General features: G+C 36.2%; 1 protein-coding gene across 3 annotated transcripts in view; it reads left to right on the top strand.

Moving 5' to 3' along the window:
- LOC307167425 (NACHT, LRR and PYD domains-containing protein 3-like) overlaps positions 1-18,485 on the top strand; it is a 70,668-nt gene that overhangs the window by 31,938 nt on the left and 20,245 nt on the right. For all 3 annotated transcript variants that reach the window (XR_013822780.1, XM_079886525.1, XM_079886524.1), the window contains exons 5-6: positions 4,586-4,657; positions 16,107-16,280. Coding sequence is in view for 2 of the 3 variants with exons in the window: in XM_079886525.1 (XP_079742651.1) it covers positions 4,586-4,657; positions 16,107-16,280 (246 nt within the window). In the remaining variant the exon portion in view is untranslated. The remainder of the gene's footprint in view (positions 1-4,585; positions 4,658-16,106; positions 16,281-18,485) is intronic.

The following is an 18,485-nucleotide window of genomic DNA, read 5'->3' as shown; positions in this document are numbered from 1 at the left end:
TAAGCATTCAAAAGAGTTCATTTAAAACCTGCAATCCTTCCTATGACCATAACATAACGACCCTCAGTATCCTGGAAAACTTTTTCACAATGAAAGTACACAGACCTACTAAATAGTATAGCTACACCCCTCTTTTTACGTTTCCCACAAGAGCTACTGTAAACCTGATCCACCCATTCTCTTTTTAATTTTTGGTGTTCTGTTTCTGTGAGGTGAGTTTCTTGCAGTAAGGCTATAGAGCACTGCATTTTCTTCAACTGCCCCATTATCTTTTTCCTTTTAATTGGGTTATTTATTCCTTTTATGTTATAGGTAATTAAATTAAGTAATGCCATCATTGTATTTATACTGATTCATGTAACACAGCCCGAACCTCTCATAAGCATCTGTTAGACAAAAACAAATAAAATAATTTAACTCCAAATGTACAAAGTTAAAGAAAAAGAAATTTGCAACCTGCCTCAGATAAAACAAAACAATAACATTATGAACATAGAACAGAACTTCCACATTTCCAGTCAGACACAGAAAATAAACTATAACCATGTCTGACCCCCGGTCATAATGGGACAGAGAGTGGTGACCTAATCCCTCTGTGGAGAAAAGCACCCAATGTTCAATAATGACCAATATTACACTAGCATGTAAGAAAGGTCTTAATGAGTGTGAACCACTCATGTAAACATCAAGAGTCCGTCAGATCTTTTTCCTTTTTCTTTTTTTTTCTTCTTTTTTTTTAACCCTTTGTGACAACTTTACTTTTTTATTTTGTATTTTGCTGTTGTTGCTTTCAGTCTATGCATTGTTCATACACACTCAACATTATGTGTGCCCTTAGCAGCCCTAGTCTTAAATCAAACTGAAATTAATTTCAAGTGTTATATACCTCCGACTAATCATCTTCCTCTTGAATCATAGCCTTCAAGTCAGCTATCGCCAGCATGTTGGTTCTCCTCCTCTTCGCGCTGATGTTCCATCCTCCAGTTAGTTTCTCCTCGATGCGCTCTTTCTCTCCGCACTGCACCTCTACACCCATCTCTCTCAAAGTATCCGCGGTGTTTGTCAGCGAGGGAAACGTTTTTTCTCCCGAGTCCATCTTGACTTTCAGTCGTGCTGGATACAGACACTTTGCCTGAATGCCCTTCTGCTTTAGCTGCTTGACGACTGCGTGAACCTTAGCTCTCTTCTTTTGTAGCTCAGGAGAATAATCTTGATCGAAGAAAATCCTCTTGTCTTGAAACAACACCTTTTCTTGGCTCCATGCTTGCTGCAAAACGATGTCTTTCACTGCTGCGTCGAGGAATCTCACAATGATTGATCTAGGGGGAGCCGCTGGATCTGTCGGTTTGGACTGAAGTGAGCGGTGCGCTCTTTCAATTTTAATGTCCAAATTAGGTGGTAACGTCAGTACTTTGGGGAGCAGGGCTTTCACAAACGCAACCACATCTCCATGTTCACTCTCCTCCGGTATTTGAAATATTTGAAGGTTGTTTCTCCTCAGCCTGTTTTGTAAATCATCACAAACAGCTGTGAGTTGTTTTTCGCGTTGAAACAGGTACCGTATCACACGGAGCTGCCCTGCCCCTGCATCTTCCACATCGCTCACTCTCCCCTCCAGCTCACCGATCCTCTGCTGATGGTCACCGAGCTGCTCCTTGATATCTGTCACAGTCTTTTCCAAGCGTTCAAGAGTCTTTGTTGTTTGTTTATGTCCCTGGCTGTTTTCTTCGCGGAGTTTTCTCATTTCTTGTAACAAAGACATTTCGCCCTCACGTGCTATCTGTTCCTCGCGGCTAGTAGCATCTAAGCTAGCGCTGTTCGTGCTCGGTAGTTTATTGTCAATTTCTTTCGAATGTCCTGGTTTTCCTTGTCCTCTCGTTTTCGATGTGGTAGTCATCTTGTTCATGGGCTATTTTCCACCTTGAAAGCTTTATATATCTGCAGTTGTCACTGTTTTCTAACTTTTTTCTGACGGAGCCTTGTCTCTAACCTGTTGTTCCAACCATGACGTCACCGGAAGCCCCCTCGGTCAAGTTTTACGCCAGCTCAACAGGAAGGCGGCTATTATGGGTTGTTTGGAAAACGCTTGCTGTGGAATTTGAAATAATCCTCCTAGAGAATTCATCTGATCCCCACCAAACTCGGTGAAGTCAAGACATTGAGTATGCTAAATTGTGGAAGGATTTTTGATATCTCGAATGGTTTGGCCGTGGCGAGGAAACGAATTTATGGCGAGAAAAGAGAAACACAAAGTGTTATAACTTCTGCATACATTAACTGATCTTGATGAAACTTCAGCAGTGTATTTGTGGTAAGAGGCTGATCAGATGGATGTAACTATTGTGAGTCAAAGTTATAGCGCCACCAACTGGCAGCAGGAAGTGTGTCACTTTCAAAATGCTTTTGACAAAAGTGTGTGTGTGGGGGGGGGTAATTTTACATACAGTTACCAAACTCAGTAAGTATATTCTTATCGAGCCGGACAACTTTCTAATTTACAGTCATTAGCTCCGACCAACAGGAAGTCATATATTTTGGTTTGAATGTGGATTTCTTTTCAAAATCAGCCTCTGCATTTTTACCCACACCTCTTAAAGGAGAACTCCGGTCAATTTTAACGTTGAGCTAATTTTTTTGTACATTTGGAGTGCTGTCAGTACAGAGAACAACGACAAAAATCGGTGTTGCCTACACCGTTATCCTCTTTTTAAAATTTGCACCCTGTTGACTTCAATGGGGCACGTTTTAAACCTGCTTTTAGCCTATTAACATCCTTGATGTCATTACAAGTGCACAGGTCATGTGAGTGATTCTTTCGGAGTGAACGCGGGTGAATCTGACTGCAGTAGATGTGAAAGATATTAATAAAAATGAAGTTTATTCAGCCCAGCGCTCATACCTGTACATCCTGTTTTCGGTCGAAGTCCATAGTAATCGATTGTCGAGTTCACGCGCGTGATCATAGGTAACTAAACCTATGCGTGTGAACTCGACAATCGATTAATATGGACTTCGACCGAAAACAGGATGTAAATACAGGTATGAGCTAAAAAAAATGAGCTCAATGTTAAAATTGACCGGAGTTCTCCTTTAAGTGGTTTATTTTATTCCCACCAAACTTTTTCAACATGATGAAAAAACATTAAAGATGCTAAAGTGAGAACGGATAATAAATATCTCAAACGGTTTTGCTATGGCGAGGGATTAAAGTAATGTCCAAAAAGGAAACACTAAATGCCTCATATCCTTTAAAAATGTAATTATACACCATTTATTTCTATATAAAATTATACAAATATCAGAACTAAACCCATTTTATTCTTTTTTTAAGTTTAAAAACAGCCAGAATGTTTTTTTTTGTCCATAAAATAAATAAATCATGACATTTTATAGTGCTATACTGCCCTCTTGTGTTCAAAATCAGGTAGATACATATTGAGACAGATATAAGATACAAAATACATATTGTATCTATATAAAAATATACTAGATATGTGACGGTGAGATTATTTTACCACCGGTTAATCAATGTGTGACCCCGCTGGGGGCTTTTGAATCGCTAACTTAAAAACGAAAGTAAAATATGTTCGTCCGCACGGACATTGATAATGGTTCGGAGCAGAGCGAGCGTTTTCAACGAATTCCTATAGAAGTAGGAATGAACTAAAAAATGTTGACTCTGTTCTGCTCGTACCTCGCCGTGGATGCACACCATTATGAATGCCGTGCAGCCGTGAGCATTTTAGTTTAATTTTAAAATTAGCGCCTTTCAGTGGCCGGATTGCTTGAAATTATTTTACAAAAGCACAATGTTTTATTGCGACTGTACACAAATGTAAGTTAACACTTTGCTGTTTGAATGTCGTCCTGTATGAACAAAATGACGAAGCATGTTTTTATGTGTCCACTGTTCATTCGCGCCTGCGCCCCACACACACACACACACACACACACACACACACACACACACATACACACACACATATTCCAGCATTGCAATCTTGACATTGCAGCCTGTTCATTATAGCCTTAATAAAATATAATATTAAAATAGTCAACCTAACATATAAAAATTACACTGCTCTGTTTAAATAGTCAGTAGTACAATTCGTACCATTCACGGTAAGCACCGCTCCACTGTGATGTTTCCAAGCACATTTTTTGTGCGTGTGAAGAGGATGATTTTTTTCCATCGATATCGGATCGGATTGGATGGTAAATCTATGATAAAGAATAGTTTAGCATCCAAATACATCACAAATGTTGAAATATTTTGATTCTAATGAGAGGGTTACGTGAGCCCAAAACACTGCTTACTTTCGCTTTTATTTTTACATTAAATTTAAAGCATTTGTTGTGGAATATTTTGAGTGTATCATAAAATCAGAATAAAGTAAGTCAAGTAATATTTTCTGGTTTATATATAAAGGGTCAAAGCCGGCGGCACCGCCACCCCGGTGCCTTTAGGTAACTAAAGGCACCAGGGTTGCGGTGCCACCAGCTTGGGCCCGTAATCGCTGCTCGCAGCTATATTTATTATTGTTAGCATTAATAATTAACTTATTTATTTTTTGTTTTCAATTAGTGACACACAAAACTCAGCAGATGAAGTTCTTCAGAAGCTGCTGCCTGTGGTTACAGCAACTAGATCAGCTCCGTAAGTAACACTGAGAACAAGCATCACTGTTAAAACATTATAACATTTCTTACTTAAACATTATAAATTAATGGTTTAACAAAAAATATGAGTGTCACTCTTCAGCTTTTAAACCCTCCACCCATCTGACCTGATTTGTGATCTACTTAACCATTTTTATGATATTTGTGTGAGAAATGTATCTTCAAATATATATATTTGAATGCATATGCATTTTAATCTATGTGTATAAACATTTATATTTAGACTTTTTATATTCATTTTCATTTAATTTAAATGTTAATACATTTATATTAAGGGAAAAAACAGATGTATTCAATGTATTCCAGGGCTGCACGATTTGGGGAAATGTCATATTGTGATTATTGAGGTCAATATTGCGATTGCGTTATAATAAACAAATGGTTTCATGAGTCAGCTTGCTTGGTTCTCAAGGAAAATGCACACACAGATTAGTGATAATGCTGAAATGTGGGGGGGGGGGGGGTTTCAACTCAAACTAGCAGCAACAACTAATTGCACAGTGTTTTCAAATTAAAATAATATTTTTTACAAAATTAAATAATGACATCTTTGCATTATTGCAAACTTGTTATTGTCCTAATAGTACAATAGTATAAAACAAATAGAACAATAAATAAGAACATTTGTATGCTCATGAAAATAAAATATTTTGAACATTCTGTCCAGACAAACAGTGACATTTTAAAGGGGAACTTGGCAACTATTTCAACTTAATAAAACCGTTTAGAAATAATTTGGATGGTAAAATAACCTGTTCTGGTGAGAATGGTGACTTTCCCCGCTCCCCCCAGCGTTCCCAGGCACTAAACCAACCTTGCAACATGGGGACTAACATCCCGGTAAGCTGGAAATAGGAAGTCTTGTGAGAAGCGAGAACGAGCGAGATACACAAACTGCTTTACGGCAATTCGACATAAACATAAATTCGACACATGCCCCCCTCAATACCGGTTAGCCACGCCGGCTAGCTATAAGAACAAGCGACGATGGATCATTGTTTGCACGATGATAAGCTAAACTTGGCAATCTCAGTTCCATTGGGGGTAGGTTAGGCTATAACTAAGATAAGAATAAGCGGTAATGTTTGCTAACTTCATCCGCCCACCCCCTGTTACAGCTTATGGTTGATAAAACAATACAAAATGTACATGTCAATGTTCTATGATAGTGTGTATGATGTCTTACCCACCTCGGTAGTCATAGCTCCACACGATAAAGCTGGCCGGCTCCGATAATAACAGATGCACATGAGGGGGAGGAGGGGCCGCAAGTGAGTTTCTTTACGACAGTGTTGTGAAATATACGCCCCACAGCTGTAGGGGGAACTCGTTGAGAAAACATGCGACAACAAAAGTGAAAGTCAGCGAAGAAATGGCTAGAGTTGCCAAGTTCCCCTTTAACCCCCTGAGGTCGGCAAACGAGCGGACGCGTTTTGCTCGATTTTTTTCACATAGCAGCAAAATAAACTTAAAATACTCCGTCATTTATGGTCATACAGACTTAAGAAATATGAAAAAATAAACTGTTAAATATCTACTTTTTTATGTGTCCACTTACAGGCGAAAAAAAAAATTGTGTTTTTGTAAAATAAAGAAAATAAACAAGGTGTGCTTTCTGCCTGTCCATCTCGTGAACTTTTTTTTTGGAGCACGTCTCTAAACTTAAACAAAACTCAGCGAATACTATTCACCCAGGCATGAGCAATATATCTTTATAATCATTCAAGTGTGTACTTTTAAATGATCTAATTCAAAACTAAATCAAATATTCTCTGTTTATGTAATCTGTATGAAAATAGAGAGATGTCAGTTGTTCTCATCTCAGCTCATTATTTTTAATGTGATCCCGCCCACGGAGAGCGCGTGCTATTCAAACGCAAATGACTGAGGCAATCCAAGCAAACTGTGAACGCCCCGATATCAGCTCGTGAAAACACATTAAGTTTAATCAGATCATTGTACTTGTTTACACTATCTCACAGCGCTGTGAGGAATAATACTATCGTGATAATAATAATGGAAAATGTACCTCAGAAGTGCTGGTATTTCGAGGAGCAACAGATCCTGAGCTATGGAATACTGTAGAAAGTTTTTTTTCATTCTCAAGTGAATCGTTTCTGTGTGTGAATGAATGAACGGCAGAGATGCGCGCTGTTTACCACAGCTCGCAAAAAGACGGTTTCAATTTGAATCGCGTTTCTGTGTGTGAATGAATGATCCGCTTTTTGCAAACTGTATTGCTATACTGAGATGAGTAAAAATCAACTGAAATATGTTGAAATAAAATGTATTTGTATAAGCAATGTATTAAACTGCAAATTAACATTTATGTGTCCTATAATAAAAACTAAATACCTATGTTACAGACATATGAAAGACAACATTTCGTTGACTAGTTTTGGATAGATTATAAATTTTTACTGTAAAATATCTGCCACCTCAAATAAGCTTTTGTTTGCCAATTTTTGCCAAATATAGTATGTTTTGTCAAAAATAAAGTCATCAAATAATGTTACAGTGTTTGTTCCAATGTAGGCTGTGTTCAAAGTAATGAATCCTTAACTTTGAAATATGTATGATAAAATGTATACTTTAGTTTTTACAAAGAAAGATAACACTTGAATTGTTGTCGCAATTGTAACCTTTTTAATAAAAAAATATATTTACAATGTAGATGTAAACAAACTATTAAAAGGTAAATATAAGCCTTTTCTTTAAATAATTTTTATTGTGTTTTATTAGTGACAAATTTGGGGAGAGGGTACATATACGCCCACTCGCATATTGCCTTTCCAAACAGAAAGTGTCGTGCAAAATTTAAATCAATATATTGTTTTATGTAAATGATTAGGCAGGATGATTTTCAGATCATTTTGAAGAAAAAACTCTAGGCAACAACTTCAACATAGAAAAATGCATTTCCGGGGGAACTGCAAAGTGTGCTTGCTCGGGTGCGGTTCACTAACGTTAGCAGGTAGTGGATAAGGGTGCGTTGAAGTTTGCTTGATCTGAGAATTTCAACAGTAGTACTTTTTTCAAGATTGTGCAAGTGCTTGTGGAAAGGAGAGAGCGGCGCGCTCGCGCTTTCCACTTGTTTTTACACATCTAAGGTGCGTTCCATGCTCCCCTACTCCCTGAGCACAGTATATCAGTTGAAGTGGACTTCACTGACAATAACCGCTCATTTGAAACGCCCTGCAAACGTCATCAAAGAAAGTCAACGACGGGGTCGCGCAGATTATGATATAACGTAAATATATATATATATAGGACTACATTCATATTTAAATTTTTATTATTATATTATATATTTACAATTATATTGCACTATTTTCAACTACCTAAAATAAAATCACTTTACTTCACAAACTAGCTAAGCTGGCTTCATTCACTGAGGTAAATTATAATCATCAAAAGTAGTATATTCACAACAATAATCGTTAAAATACTGTCATTTGTATAACAATGGCGAAATGTATGAATACTTACACACATACGTAAACTCCTCCATCGTTAGTTATGACCGTTCTGACTGGTGATGACGTGGTGCGCGAATTGACAGTTGGGTGATCATCGCTCTCCACTTCCTGTGAAGTGATGTATCGATGTTCCCTTATTCCCTATGCCGTGCGCAGTGCCCTTCGAACTGAACATGTTCGCTCCCTTCGGATTGGAATCTCACTTAAGATGGCGGAAAACCCTGTGAAGTCCACTTCGCAGTCCACAACGCACCTCTAGAGCGACGTTGTTGATTGTTTGAGCATGTGACTGCGCCTTTCTCCTTGTTTTCTATTGTTATGCGCAGCATATTTCCCGTGTGCACAAACACAGCCACAGACAATGTATTGTTTGTTCGGTTAGCGAAGAAGAGCATGATGTATTTTATATAAAGTTTTTTTATTTATTTTTTATTAACTGTTTTGAGAACTGGAAATGCACAATTCTATGGAATTCCAAAGCTGCCAATATTAAAAATAAATAAATACATAAATAAATATACAAATAAATGTAAAAAATAAAAAATAAATAAATACATATATAAATACATATACATAGAAAAAAAAACCGAAAATAATTTATACATTTATTTCCTTATTTATGTATACATTTATTTTTTTCCATATTTATTTATTTATTCTTTTATTTATTTATACATTTATTCATTTCTACATTTATTTATTTATACATTTATTTATTTTTGCATTTATTTATTTATACATTGATGTATTTCTACATTTATTTATTTATTCATTTATTTCTTCCGACATTTCTTCCTGCGTAGGGTAATGAGGAGGGCGTGGTTTACCTCAGACATAGCAATCGAGCTCAGAGTAAGCGAAGGCGAAGGGTTAATACACCCTGTGGCGAAATACAATAAGTATAGCTCACTGACGTTGATACGGTCTGTGACTGCGAGGTATATGGTCAAAATCCTAAATCTTACTGTGTGACATGGATAGGCTACTCTTTATTCCGGACATGGCCGTAGAACATCGTTTGGTCTGGATTTGTAAAATGTCCTGGGCTAACAAACATGAAACAGGGACTCTGAAACAGAAGCGCGTGATATTTTCCATTTTTCGGTCAGAATTCATGGAAAGGAAACAGGGCACATATAGGCTACAGTGAAGTCGACGCAAGCATATTAACCAATGCTTTTAAACGAGACCAATGCATTTTTAATGTAGTCTAATTTCCAAAAACAATACTGACAGCAACAGAAACATTTTTTTTATTCTATTAAGCGGTGGTAGTCTTTAGCCTACCTCCATAAACTCATGTCCAGGGGCAACCTTATTAAATGTATGAACGTCACGTTAATCCACATCGATAAATTCAGTTAGAGGATAAGACTGTAGGGCAGTTAGCCTACTACTAAAATCCAACCAGAGCTTCATCAGAGCCATCAATACAGAAGAGATCTTAATGCATTTACTCGTTTGATTCCTTAAAATACACCGAATCAAAAACAACTCGACGTGTTGAAGCGGTTCAGCTGTGGATTTGTTTCTGATCATTTCTATTTAGGCCTATGCATTATTTAAATAATAATAATAATAATAATAATAAATGTGGCCTCAACCCTTCACCTTCGCTTACTCTGAGCTCGATTGCTATGTCTGAGGTAAACCACGCCCTCCTCAATACCCTACGCAGGAAGAAATGTAGGAAGAAATAAAAGAATAAATAAATAAATGTAGAAATACATAAATGTTGAAATAAATAAATATAAAAATAAATAAATGTAGAAATAAATAAATGTAGACATGAATAAATGTATAAATAAATAAAAGAATAAATAAATAAATATGGAAAAAATAAATATATACATAAGGAAATAAATGTATAAATAATTATTTATTTTCGTTTTTTTGCTTTTCTATGTATATTTATTTATATTTTTATTTATTTTTTCTTTTTTACATTTATTTGTATATTTATTTATGTATTTATTTATTTTTAATATTGGCAGCTTTGGAATTCCATACAATTCATGCATACAAATCTGTATAAATGAAGATGATTAAATTAGACCGATGCAAAAAATGAAATTCAGGCCTTGCATTTATTAAGACAAACCTAGTAAAACGAATGCAGCCTATACACTGACTTGGTAGCTCTGTGAAATGTAATACAACAGTGCCACCTACTGTCTAAATGCATTAACATTAAAAGTGTGAGGTGAAACTTTTGCATAGACATAGGTAAATGGGTTTGTCAATTAGCCTGAAATAAAAAATAAAATAAAAAAATTCAGATCTTGTGCTTCCTCACATTGGAGTCCCAAGTTCATGTACAAAGTTTGGTTTCGATACGTGACAGCGTTCCTGAGATATGGACGACTTCCTGTTTGGCGATTACACCGCCGATTTCGTTTGGCTGTGACGGGCAAACGCTTCAGAAAATCAAAAATCCTTCTAGTAACTTTTGTGAGGCTTGGTCCAAGGATCATGTACATCCAGTTTCGTGAAGATCGGACCAAATTTGTGACCTGTGAAAATTTAGTTTCGCTTTCTGTTCAATCCAATATGGTGGACGAACGACATAGTCTCGTGATGTCATCTTCGCGAGCAACTTACACCGGTACTGACCGGACGTTTTAAAGTTGGAACGGTGTCTCTGTCTCAAAGGGTCTAGGTGCAGGAGCTGGCCAAAATTTTTCTCCCGGGAATAATGATAATAATAATAATAATAATAAGAAAACTTAAGAAGAACAATAAGTCAATTCAGTTAAGTCTTAATTAGTCAAAAGTCTTGTGGACACATATTTAGTATGTGTTTTGTGGCCTTATTTCAGAAACTTTAGTTTTTAGTTTTTTCAATAACCATGCATAAACATTATTCTCTCAAAAATACAAACATGTACATACATGTTGCTCACATATTATGCCTTGTAGCCCTGTTTGTGCTAAATAGAGTGTAATTATACCTTTGCCATTAATATGTTTATAAGCAACTGGAAAAAGCACAAATATCAGAACATCTCAAGGACCCCAAAAACTCCTTAGACCCCAGAGGGTTAAGCAGGATGTGTATTGTAATTGTCAAAACATTTGGTAACTAAACATAAGTTATTGACTACATGTTTCAATGTTTACATGGTACAATGACTGGTATGCTACTGTTTTTATTATAGCTTTACACAAATTTCATGATTTCAATTCAAAACATTTCGGTAAGTTGTACTGTATCTGTAACGCTTTCTAGGTTGAAGATGAAGATGGAGGCGCGAAGTCGAAGTACAAATAATAACAAAGGTTTAATATACCAACGTGAAACAAACGGTACAGAGTGCAAGTGCACAAACATTACCACAAACACTCAACATTGACCGACAACTGAAGATTGAACCAGGGAGAACTAAAATACACAGATGATAATGACAAGACAACAGGTGAAGGAGATGAACACAGGTGATGAGGATGATGATGATGACGACGTGCAGGTGAAGGTGATGATGACGGAGGATTCTGGGAAGTGTAGTGCTGACAGGACGAAGACAGACGGTGAATGTGACAGTATCTTTCAACACACCTATTGTTAATTTGTGTTTATTTACTATTAACTAGTAAAGAGAGATGTTCGGTTCACCACCACGATCTGTCACGTCACATTTACAAGTGCCAAAACGCTATTGTTTGAATTTAGTAATAACATTTACAGAATCTGAGAGCTAATGATTTGTTTCCTATCATAAGTATCCTGCTCTGTCTAGTCCATGTCAGTGTCTTCGTTGCTTCGAGACTCTTCTCTGCGTGAAAAACCTCAAAAGAGAGATGACAAATACAAGATTATTATTTGAGTTGACAGCCAAATTAAATAAACAAAATTATTCACATTTACCTCAGATAAACACATTACTGCTATTACAAGGTTTCCATTTTTATTCTAATCAGTAGTTTTAAGCAGTATTTTCATAATAAAGAATTATTCTAAGGTATCATTGTAACCACACAACTAGATATGGTTTACCAAAACAAATCAGTTGGTATTTTAATTTTCAAAATGTATATTTTCTTATCTTTTAACCAAGTATCTTTAACCAAATAACTTTTTTACCTTCAATTGGTTTAATATTTAGGTTAATTAATAGATCTCATTATATTTTTAGCCAAAGATCTTAAGAGTATACATTTTTAACTAAATTAAGAACTTAGTTTGTTAAGATTTCTACAAAGTTTTAATTACTTTTAACCATTTCAAACACATTCTTTGTCAAACAATGAATTTGGCTTTTCTTACTTTTCCTTTATACCCCACTTGTTTGATAAAACCAAACAACATTTGAAGTTACAAATATCAATGTAAAAGTCCTAACAAAGTCAACAAGAGTTAAGAGTCTGTGTTTTCCAGAGTATCATTTGCACTGCACTGCTTAAGTCAGTCTAGCCAAACATGGCCAATATGGCGCTTACCGGCCGTCCTTCACTGTTTTGTGGAGGGCTTGGTTTTGCACAGTCACCTTGATGACAAAGATGAAGTTTCCTTGGTCTAGTGGTGCTATAAATGCTCCTTTCACTGTGGTCTAAAGACAACAACAGAGCCAGGTACTGGCACGCTCAGATTGCCTCAGATTTGTTCCACCTGGTTCTCCACTGATTGAAGGAGGAGGAGTTTCACCACTGAGGAGCTCCCAGGCAGTTTGTCAGCACAGTGTTGATTGCGCGAGTCTCACGCTGAATGATTGAGAGTTGGCAGTCCTGCTCTCTCTGCTCAGTGTTAGTTATCTTATTGACAAAATATTGCCATATAACAGAGGAAGAATTGTTTCTGGCCACCAGTTTAGTGTCCGTTGTTGTATAATATCAAGAAAATGCAATTACCTGCCTCCTTGTTTATTATAGATGCCTTTTTGTTAGCCAATGTATTGGATGTAATGCATTGCATTCAATGTTGTTATTTATTTTGTTTGTAAAAGATGGCTTATATTGTTTTGGCATAGATGTACAGTAATTGGTTATGTATGTATATGTGACTGTGCCAACCCATGTTGAGAGGAGCAGAAAAGTGTGATTATGTGTGTGCGCTAGACTCCTAGAACTTTAACCCTCTGGGGTCTGGGGTGTTTTTGGGGCCCTTGGGATGTTCTGACATGCCCTGACATTTGTGCTTTTTTCAGTTGCTTATAAACATATTAATGGCAAAGGTGTAAATTCACTCTATATAGCACAAACAGGGCTATCATAATATGTAAGCCACATGTATGTAGATGTTTGTATTTTTAAGAGAATAATGTTTATGCGTGGTTATTGAAAAAAATAAAAATGAAAGTTGCTGAAATAAGACCACAAAACTCATACTAAATATGTGTCAATAAGACTTTTGACTAATGGATGTTGTCGCCTCGAGTTCTGGCTTCAAAATTATGTGAAAATAGTCTTGCTTTATCGTTCACATAAAACAATACATTGATTTAAATTGTGTAAAACAGGTTTTGCTTGGAAAGCCAATATGCGAGGGGGGCGTGAACGAGGAGTGGTTTACACCTGAGAATACAATGTCCCACCCATTATGCATAATTGCTTGCATAATGAGCCATTCATTCAGGTGTGACACTGACTGAGCCAGTGCAAGGACAAAAGATATATTTAGAAGAAGACTTATATTGACCATTTAAGATTTTGCTTACATCTATCTTATAAATATGTTTTGCTATTTTATTAAAAAGGTTACAATTACAACAATAATTACAATTTCAACAATATTTCAAGTGTACTCTTTCTTTGTGAAACAAAAATTATTATGGGCCTACATTTTATCATATGTAGAATACAAGTTTGAATATAGCCAACATTGGAACATCTAACATCTTAGTTGATGACTTTATTTTTGACAAAAATAGTATTTTATATATATATATATATATATATATATATATATATATATATATATATATATATATATATATATACATATATACATACATACATACATACATACATTTTATCATACGTATTTCAAAGTTAAGGATTCATTAGTTTGAATATCGCCTACATTGGAACAAACATCATGGTTGATTATTTTTGACAAAACATATATTTAACACGAGCAGAAATTGGCAACATTATAAGCTTATTTGATGTGGCAGTATTTTACAGTAAAAACTTTATAATCTGTCCGATTTTTGTAGTCGATTTTTACTCATCTTAGTAGGCACGCATCTGTGCATTCATTCATTCACACGCAGAAACGCGACTCATATTTAAACAGTCTTTTTGCGTGTACAGACACTTGCGATTAGAACAAAGCAAATAGAACTGACCTATTCCTCAGCCGGATCTGTTGCTCCTCGAAATAAAACTTCCAGAACTTCTGAGGTAAGTTTTCCAGGATTATTATCAAGATAGTTTTATTTCTCACAGCGTCGTAAATGAGACTGAAAGTGAACTCGCGGTGTGTGTTATCCAGCTGATGTGGGCGTTTCACAGGTTTGCGTCCTCAGATTATTTGCGTTTGAACAGCGCGCGCTCTCCGTGGGCGGAGTCACATTAAAACTTAATGAGCTGAGATGAGAACGACTGACATCTCTCTCTTTACATACATATTACATAAACTGAGAATATTTGTTTTTTTAAAAGAAGAGAATTCAAGCTTCATGCCTGTGTGCCTGTATGCCTGTTTGACTGAGTATTCGCTGAGTTATGGTTCATTTTCGGATGCGTTTCAGAATGGACTACACTGACAGAGAGAAAGCAGAACTCGCTTTGTGTTTATTTTTCTTTATTTGGCAAAAAGCACAACACTTTGTTTTTATTGTGAGCATACACAAAAATAATACACACTTAACAGGATCGATTGATGTACAACACAAGCATGTAATATCAAAATCAATAGAGTATTCTGAATCTCTTTCGCACTGATAAGGAAAAAAAACGAGCAGATCACGCCGGCGTGATTGCCGACCTCAGAGGGTTAAATGAACTCAGCCATCTTAGTTGAGTTTACTGTAGTTCAAGGACATGAAGAGGTGGACCGCTTGCACCTGACTGGAGAAGGATCTGGGAAACTTTGGAGGAGTGTCAACCAAATGCCTGTTGTAAACAAGGAGTATAAAAGACTGATGAACTGACTGCCTCTTGGGATACTGATACGCCAGTGCCCCCTACGCCTAGAAGCCCAGAGCTGAGGACAAGAAACCCTGAGCAGAAGATAAGAAGCCCAGAGCTTACTACACCTTTGATTCAAAACGTGATTATTGTATTTTATACTTAAACGATGAAGTTCTATTTGCCTTTATATTTTTGTTTATTATAAAAAAAAAGTAACCAATTAAAATAAATCTGCCTTCTGAGACTTAGATTTATGATGCTGGAAGACTTTTAAAAAGAAAATACCACAGAGGAGTCTTCTGACCAAATTGTAAGTACCTTTTGAATGCTTACGGTTTAGGTCAGATTTGACTTTCTTTACCTTACCTGAGAATAATAAATAAATAGGTAAAAGGTGTTAAGAGTAAAGTACACACTGTAAAACACTGTGTACTGGGCATCATCTTCACCGGTTCTCCGCGCTGCACACCGGAGACAGTCACGACGTGATCAACTGAAACTGACTGGTCTTCTTTTTATTAGCGGTGTAGAAAATGTGCAAACAGCTCTCCGAGAGAATGGGTTGTCATGTCCACACATGCATTTATTTATTTCATAAAATCGCAGCATTTTTTGTCATATAATCGAATAAGCTTGACATCGCGATTGCAATATGATTAATCGTGCAGCATTAATGTATTCCATTTGATCAGTTTTATATAATCTTTCTCCCTCACATAGAGACATAATCTCTTAGAATAACAGTTACACTAACTGATATATTGAATTAATTGTTTAAATTGTTTTGATATTGCACAAATTATAAACACAATTAAGAAAAACAAAGATTTCTGTTTTGATCTGAGAGAGTGAAGAGTGTGTCATTGTTCTCTTCAGGTTGTATAGTTGTGGTGTCACAGATGAAGGTTGTGCTGCTCTGGCTTCAGCTCTGAGATCAAACCCCTCACATCTGAGAAAACTGTATCTGTCTGGGAATAATCTAGGAGACTCAGGAGTGAAGCTGTTCTCTGCTGGACTGGAGAATCCTCACTGTAAACTGGAGATACTGCGGTAAGATCATCCCTACCATAAAGACTCGGAGTGAATAAGGATTAATATGTAGATAGTGTATACAATATATCTTTGGCGTAAGCCCCATCCGGTGGTTCAGCAACAGATTCCTGCTTGAACCGTCAGATCCTGCCGGCGGTAGAAGGCAGCGGTGAGGAGTCTTCCTGAAGAGGAACATTTATATCTTCATATATAATTATCCCCCAAAAGAAAGTAAAACTAACAGTTAAATAAACTAGACAAACTACAAACCAGACAACAGATGCAGGATACAGTGAAGAGGTTTTTTAAAGCACAAATGTTTGGTGTAAATCAACTTTCCTTGTAATGCTTGTGCTAACAGACCCTTGTAAAAGCGTGAGCATTTCCTCAAAATGTGTGTGTTTCACCTGAACCAGGACTGTCACCATATCATATTTATCACTACATGATTATCATGGCCAAAATAACACACAATATCAATATATCGCCATATCTATGGAAGTCTTGAAAATAATAATAATAATAATAATGCTATCAGTCGAATTCATCTTTACTTTGTTTATTTTGTGTTATTTTTGAAAAAGAAGAATCACTCCATCACATACAAAAGGAACAATTACACTTAATGGGACCAGTTTGAAATAATGGTAACATTTTATCACAAGTATACAGTAACACAACGCTTATAAATCGTTTTCAAACTATTAGTTTATAGTTACTGAATAGTATTTCATAGTATATAAGGTGTAGTTAATATATTAAGAGACTATATACAAATAGTGAGTTCTTCATTCATTGTCACTGTAATTAACAAAGTGTTATTGTTTAATTAGCTCTTATGCAAAGAGTTAGATAATGCTTTGTTAAAACATATTAACCATAAATAGTTCTCACTTTAGGTCATGGAAAATCAGAAAATGTCATTAAGTGCTTTAATACAACCTTTATTCAACATTAATTACATTAATAAGAGTTCCTTAAAATGTTTACAAATACATTAAGCTCACACACAGACACACACTCACACACAGACACACACACACACTCACACACAGTGGTGTAGTCTAGTTTTTTATAGTGTGTATACTGTGGACCAAGTTTCTATCAAAAGCTGATTTACTCAACTTTTATCCCAGTACTTCTATGATAATTTGAACTATTGTATCACAGAAATAATGATACTATTATGAGGTTGAAAATACCTTTTGTGAAGCTGTTTCATGACAACTCTCTCTGGGTCAGCGGCAGCGCCAACACAGATTTGAATGTTACGATATAATTTTGTCAAAGGTTTAATAGACAGAGGAATTTGTCAAGTCAAGTCAAGTTTATTTATATAGAGCTTTTCACAACATAGATTGTATCAAAGCAGCTTCACAGTATTAAATTAAAACAATACATCAATGTTTGTTTCTAGTGGAAAACCACCACGTTTGGTAATGCTGATCAATAGTATTGTTGATTGATTAATTAAATGAAATATCCCCAAATATCCCCAACTGAGCAAGCCAAAGGCAACAGTGGCAAGGAACCGAAAAACTCCATCAGGTGACCTAATGGAGAAAAAAAAAAACCTTGGGAGAACCCAGGCTCAGTCGGGAGCCAGTTCTCCTCTGGCGTTTATGAACTAGAGGTCGGATTTAACTGTAAGATTAAAAGTATTATATGAATGCCTGGCTGAAGAGATGCGTCTTTAATCTAGTTTTAAACTGGGAGAGCGAGTCTGAGCAGTATCAGGAAGACTATTCCAGAGTTTTGGAGCTAAATGTGAAAATGCTCTCCCTCCTTTGGTGGACCTAGATATCCTAGGTATGACCAAAAGCCTTGAATTTAGTGATCTTAAAGAGCGCGATGGATTGTAGGGCAATAGAAGATCGGTTAAATAGACTGGAGCTAAGCCGTTTAGGGCTTTATAAGTCAGTAGCAATACCTTATAATTAATACAGAACTTTATAGGTAACCAATGTAGTGATGATAAAATTGGTGTTATATGATCATATTTTCTTGATCTAGTTTGAACTCTAGCGGCGGCATTTTGGACTAACTGTAGCTTGTTTATTGAGGATGCAGGACAACCAGCTAATAAAGCATTACAGTAATCTAGTCTCAAGGTCATGAATGCATGAACTAACTTTTCTGCGTCAGAAACAGAGGCGGCCTTACCTATGTTTCACCCGTTTCAATTGAAACGGGCCCCGCCCTCCAAGGGGGCCCCCAACAGAA

This window comes from Squalius cephalus (genome assembly GCF_949319135.1).
Source record: "Squalius cephalus genome assembly, chromosome: 11".
Lineage (NCBI taxonomy): Eukaryota > Metazoa > Chordata > Actinopteri > Cypriniformes > Leuciscidae > Squalius > Squalius cephalus.
Note: the sequence above shows the minus strand (reverse complement) of the source record. Positions and strands in the feature narration are given on the sequence as shown.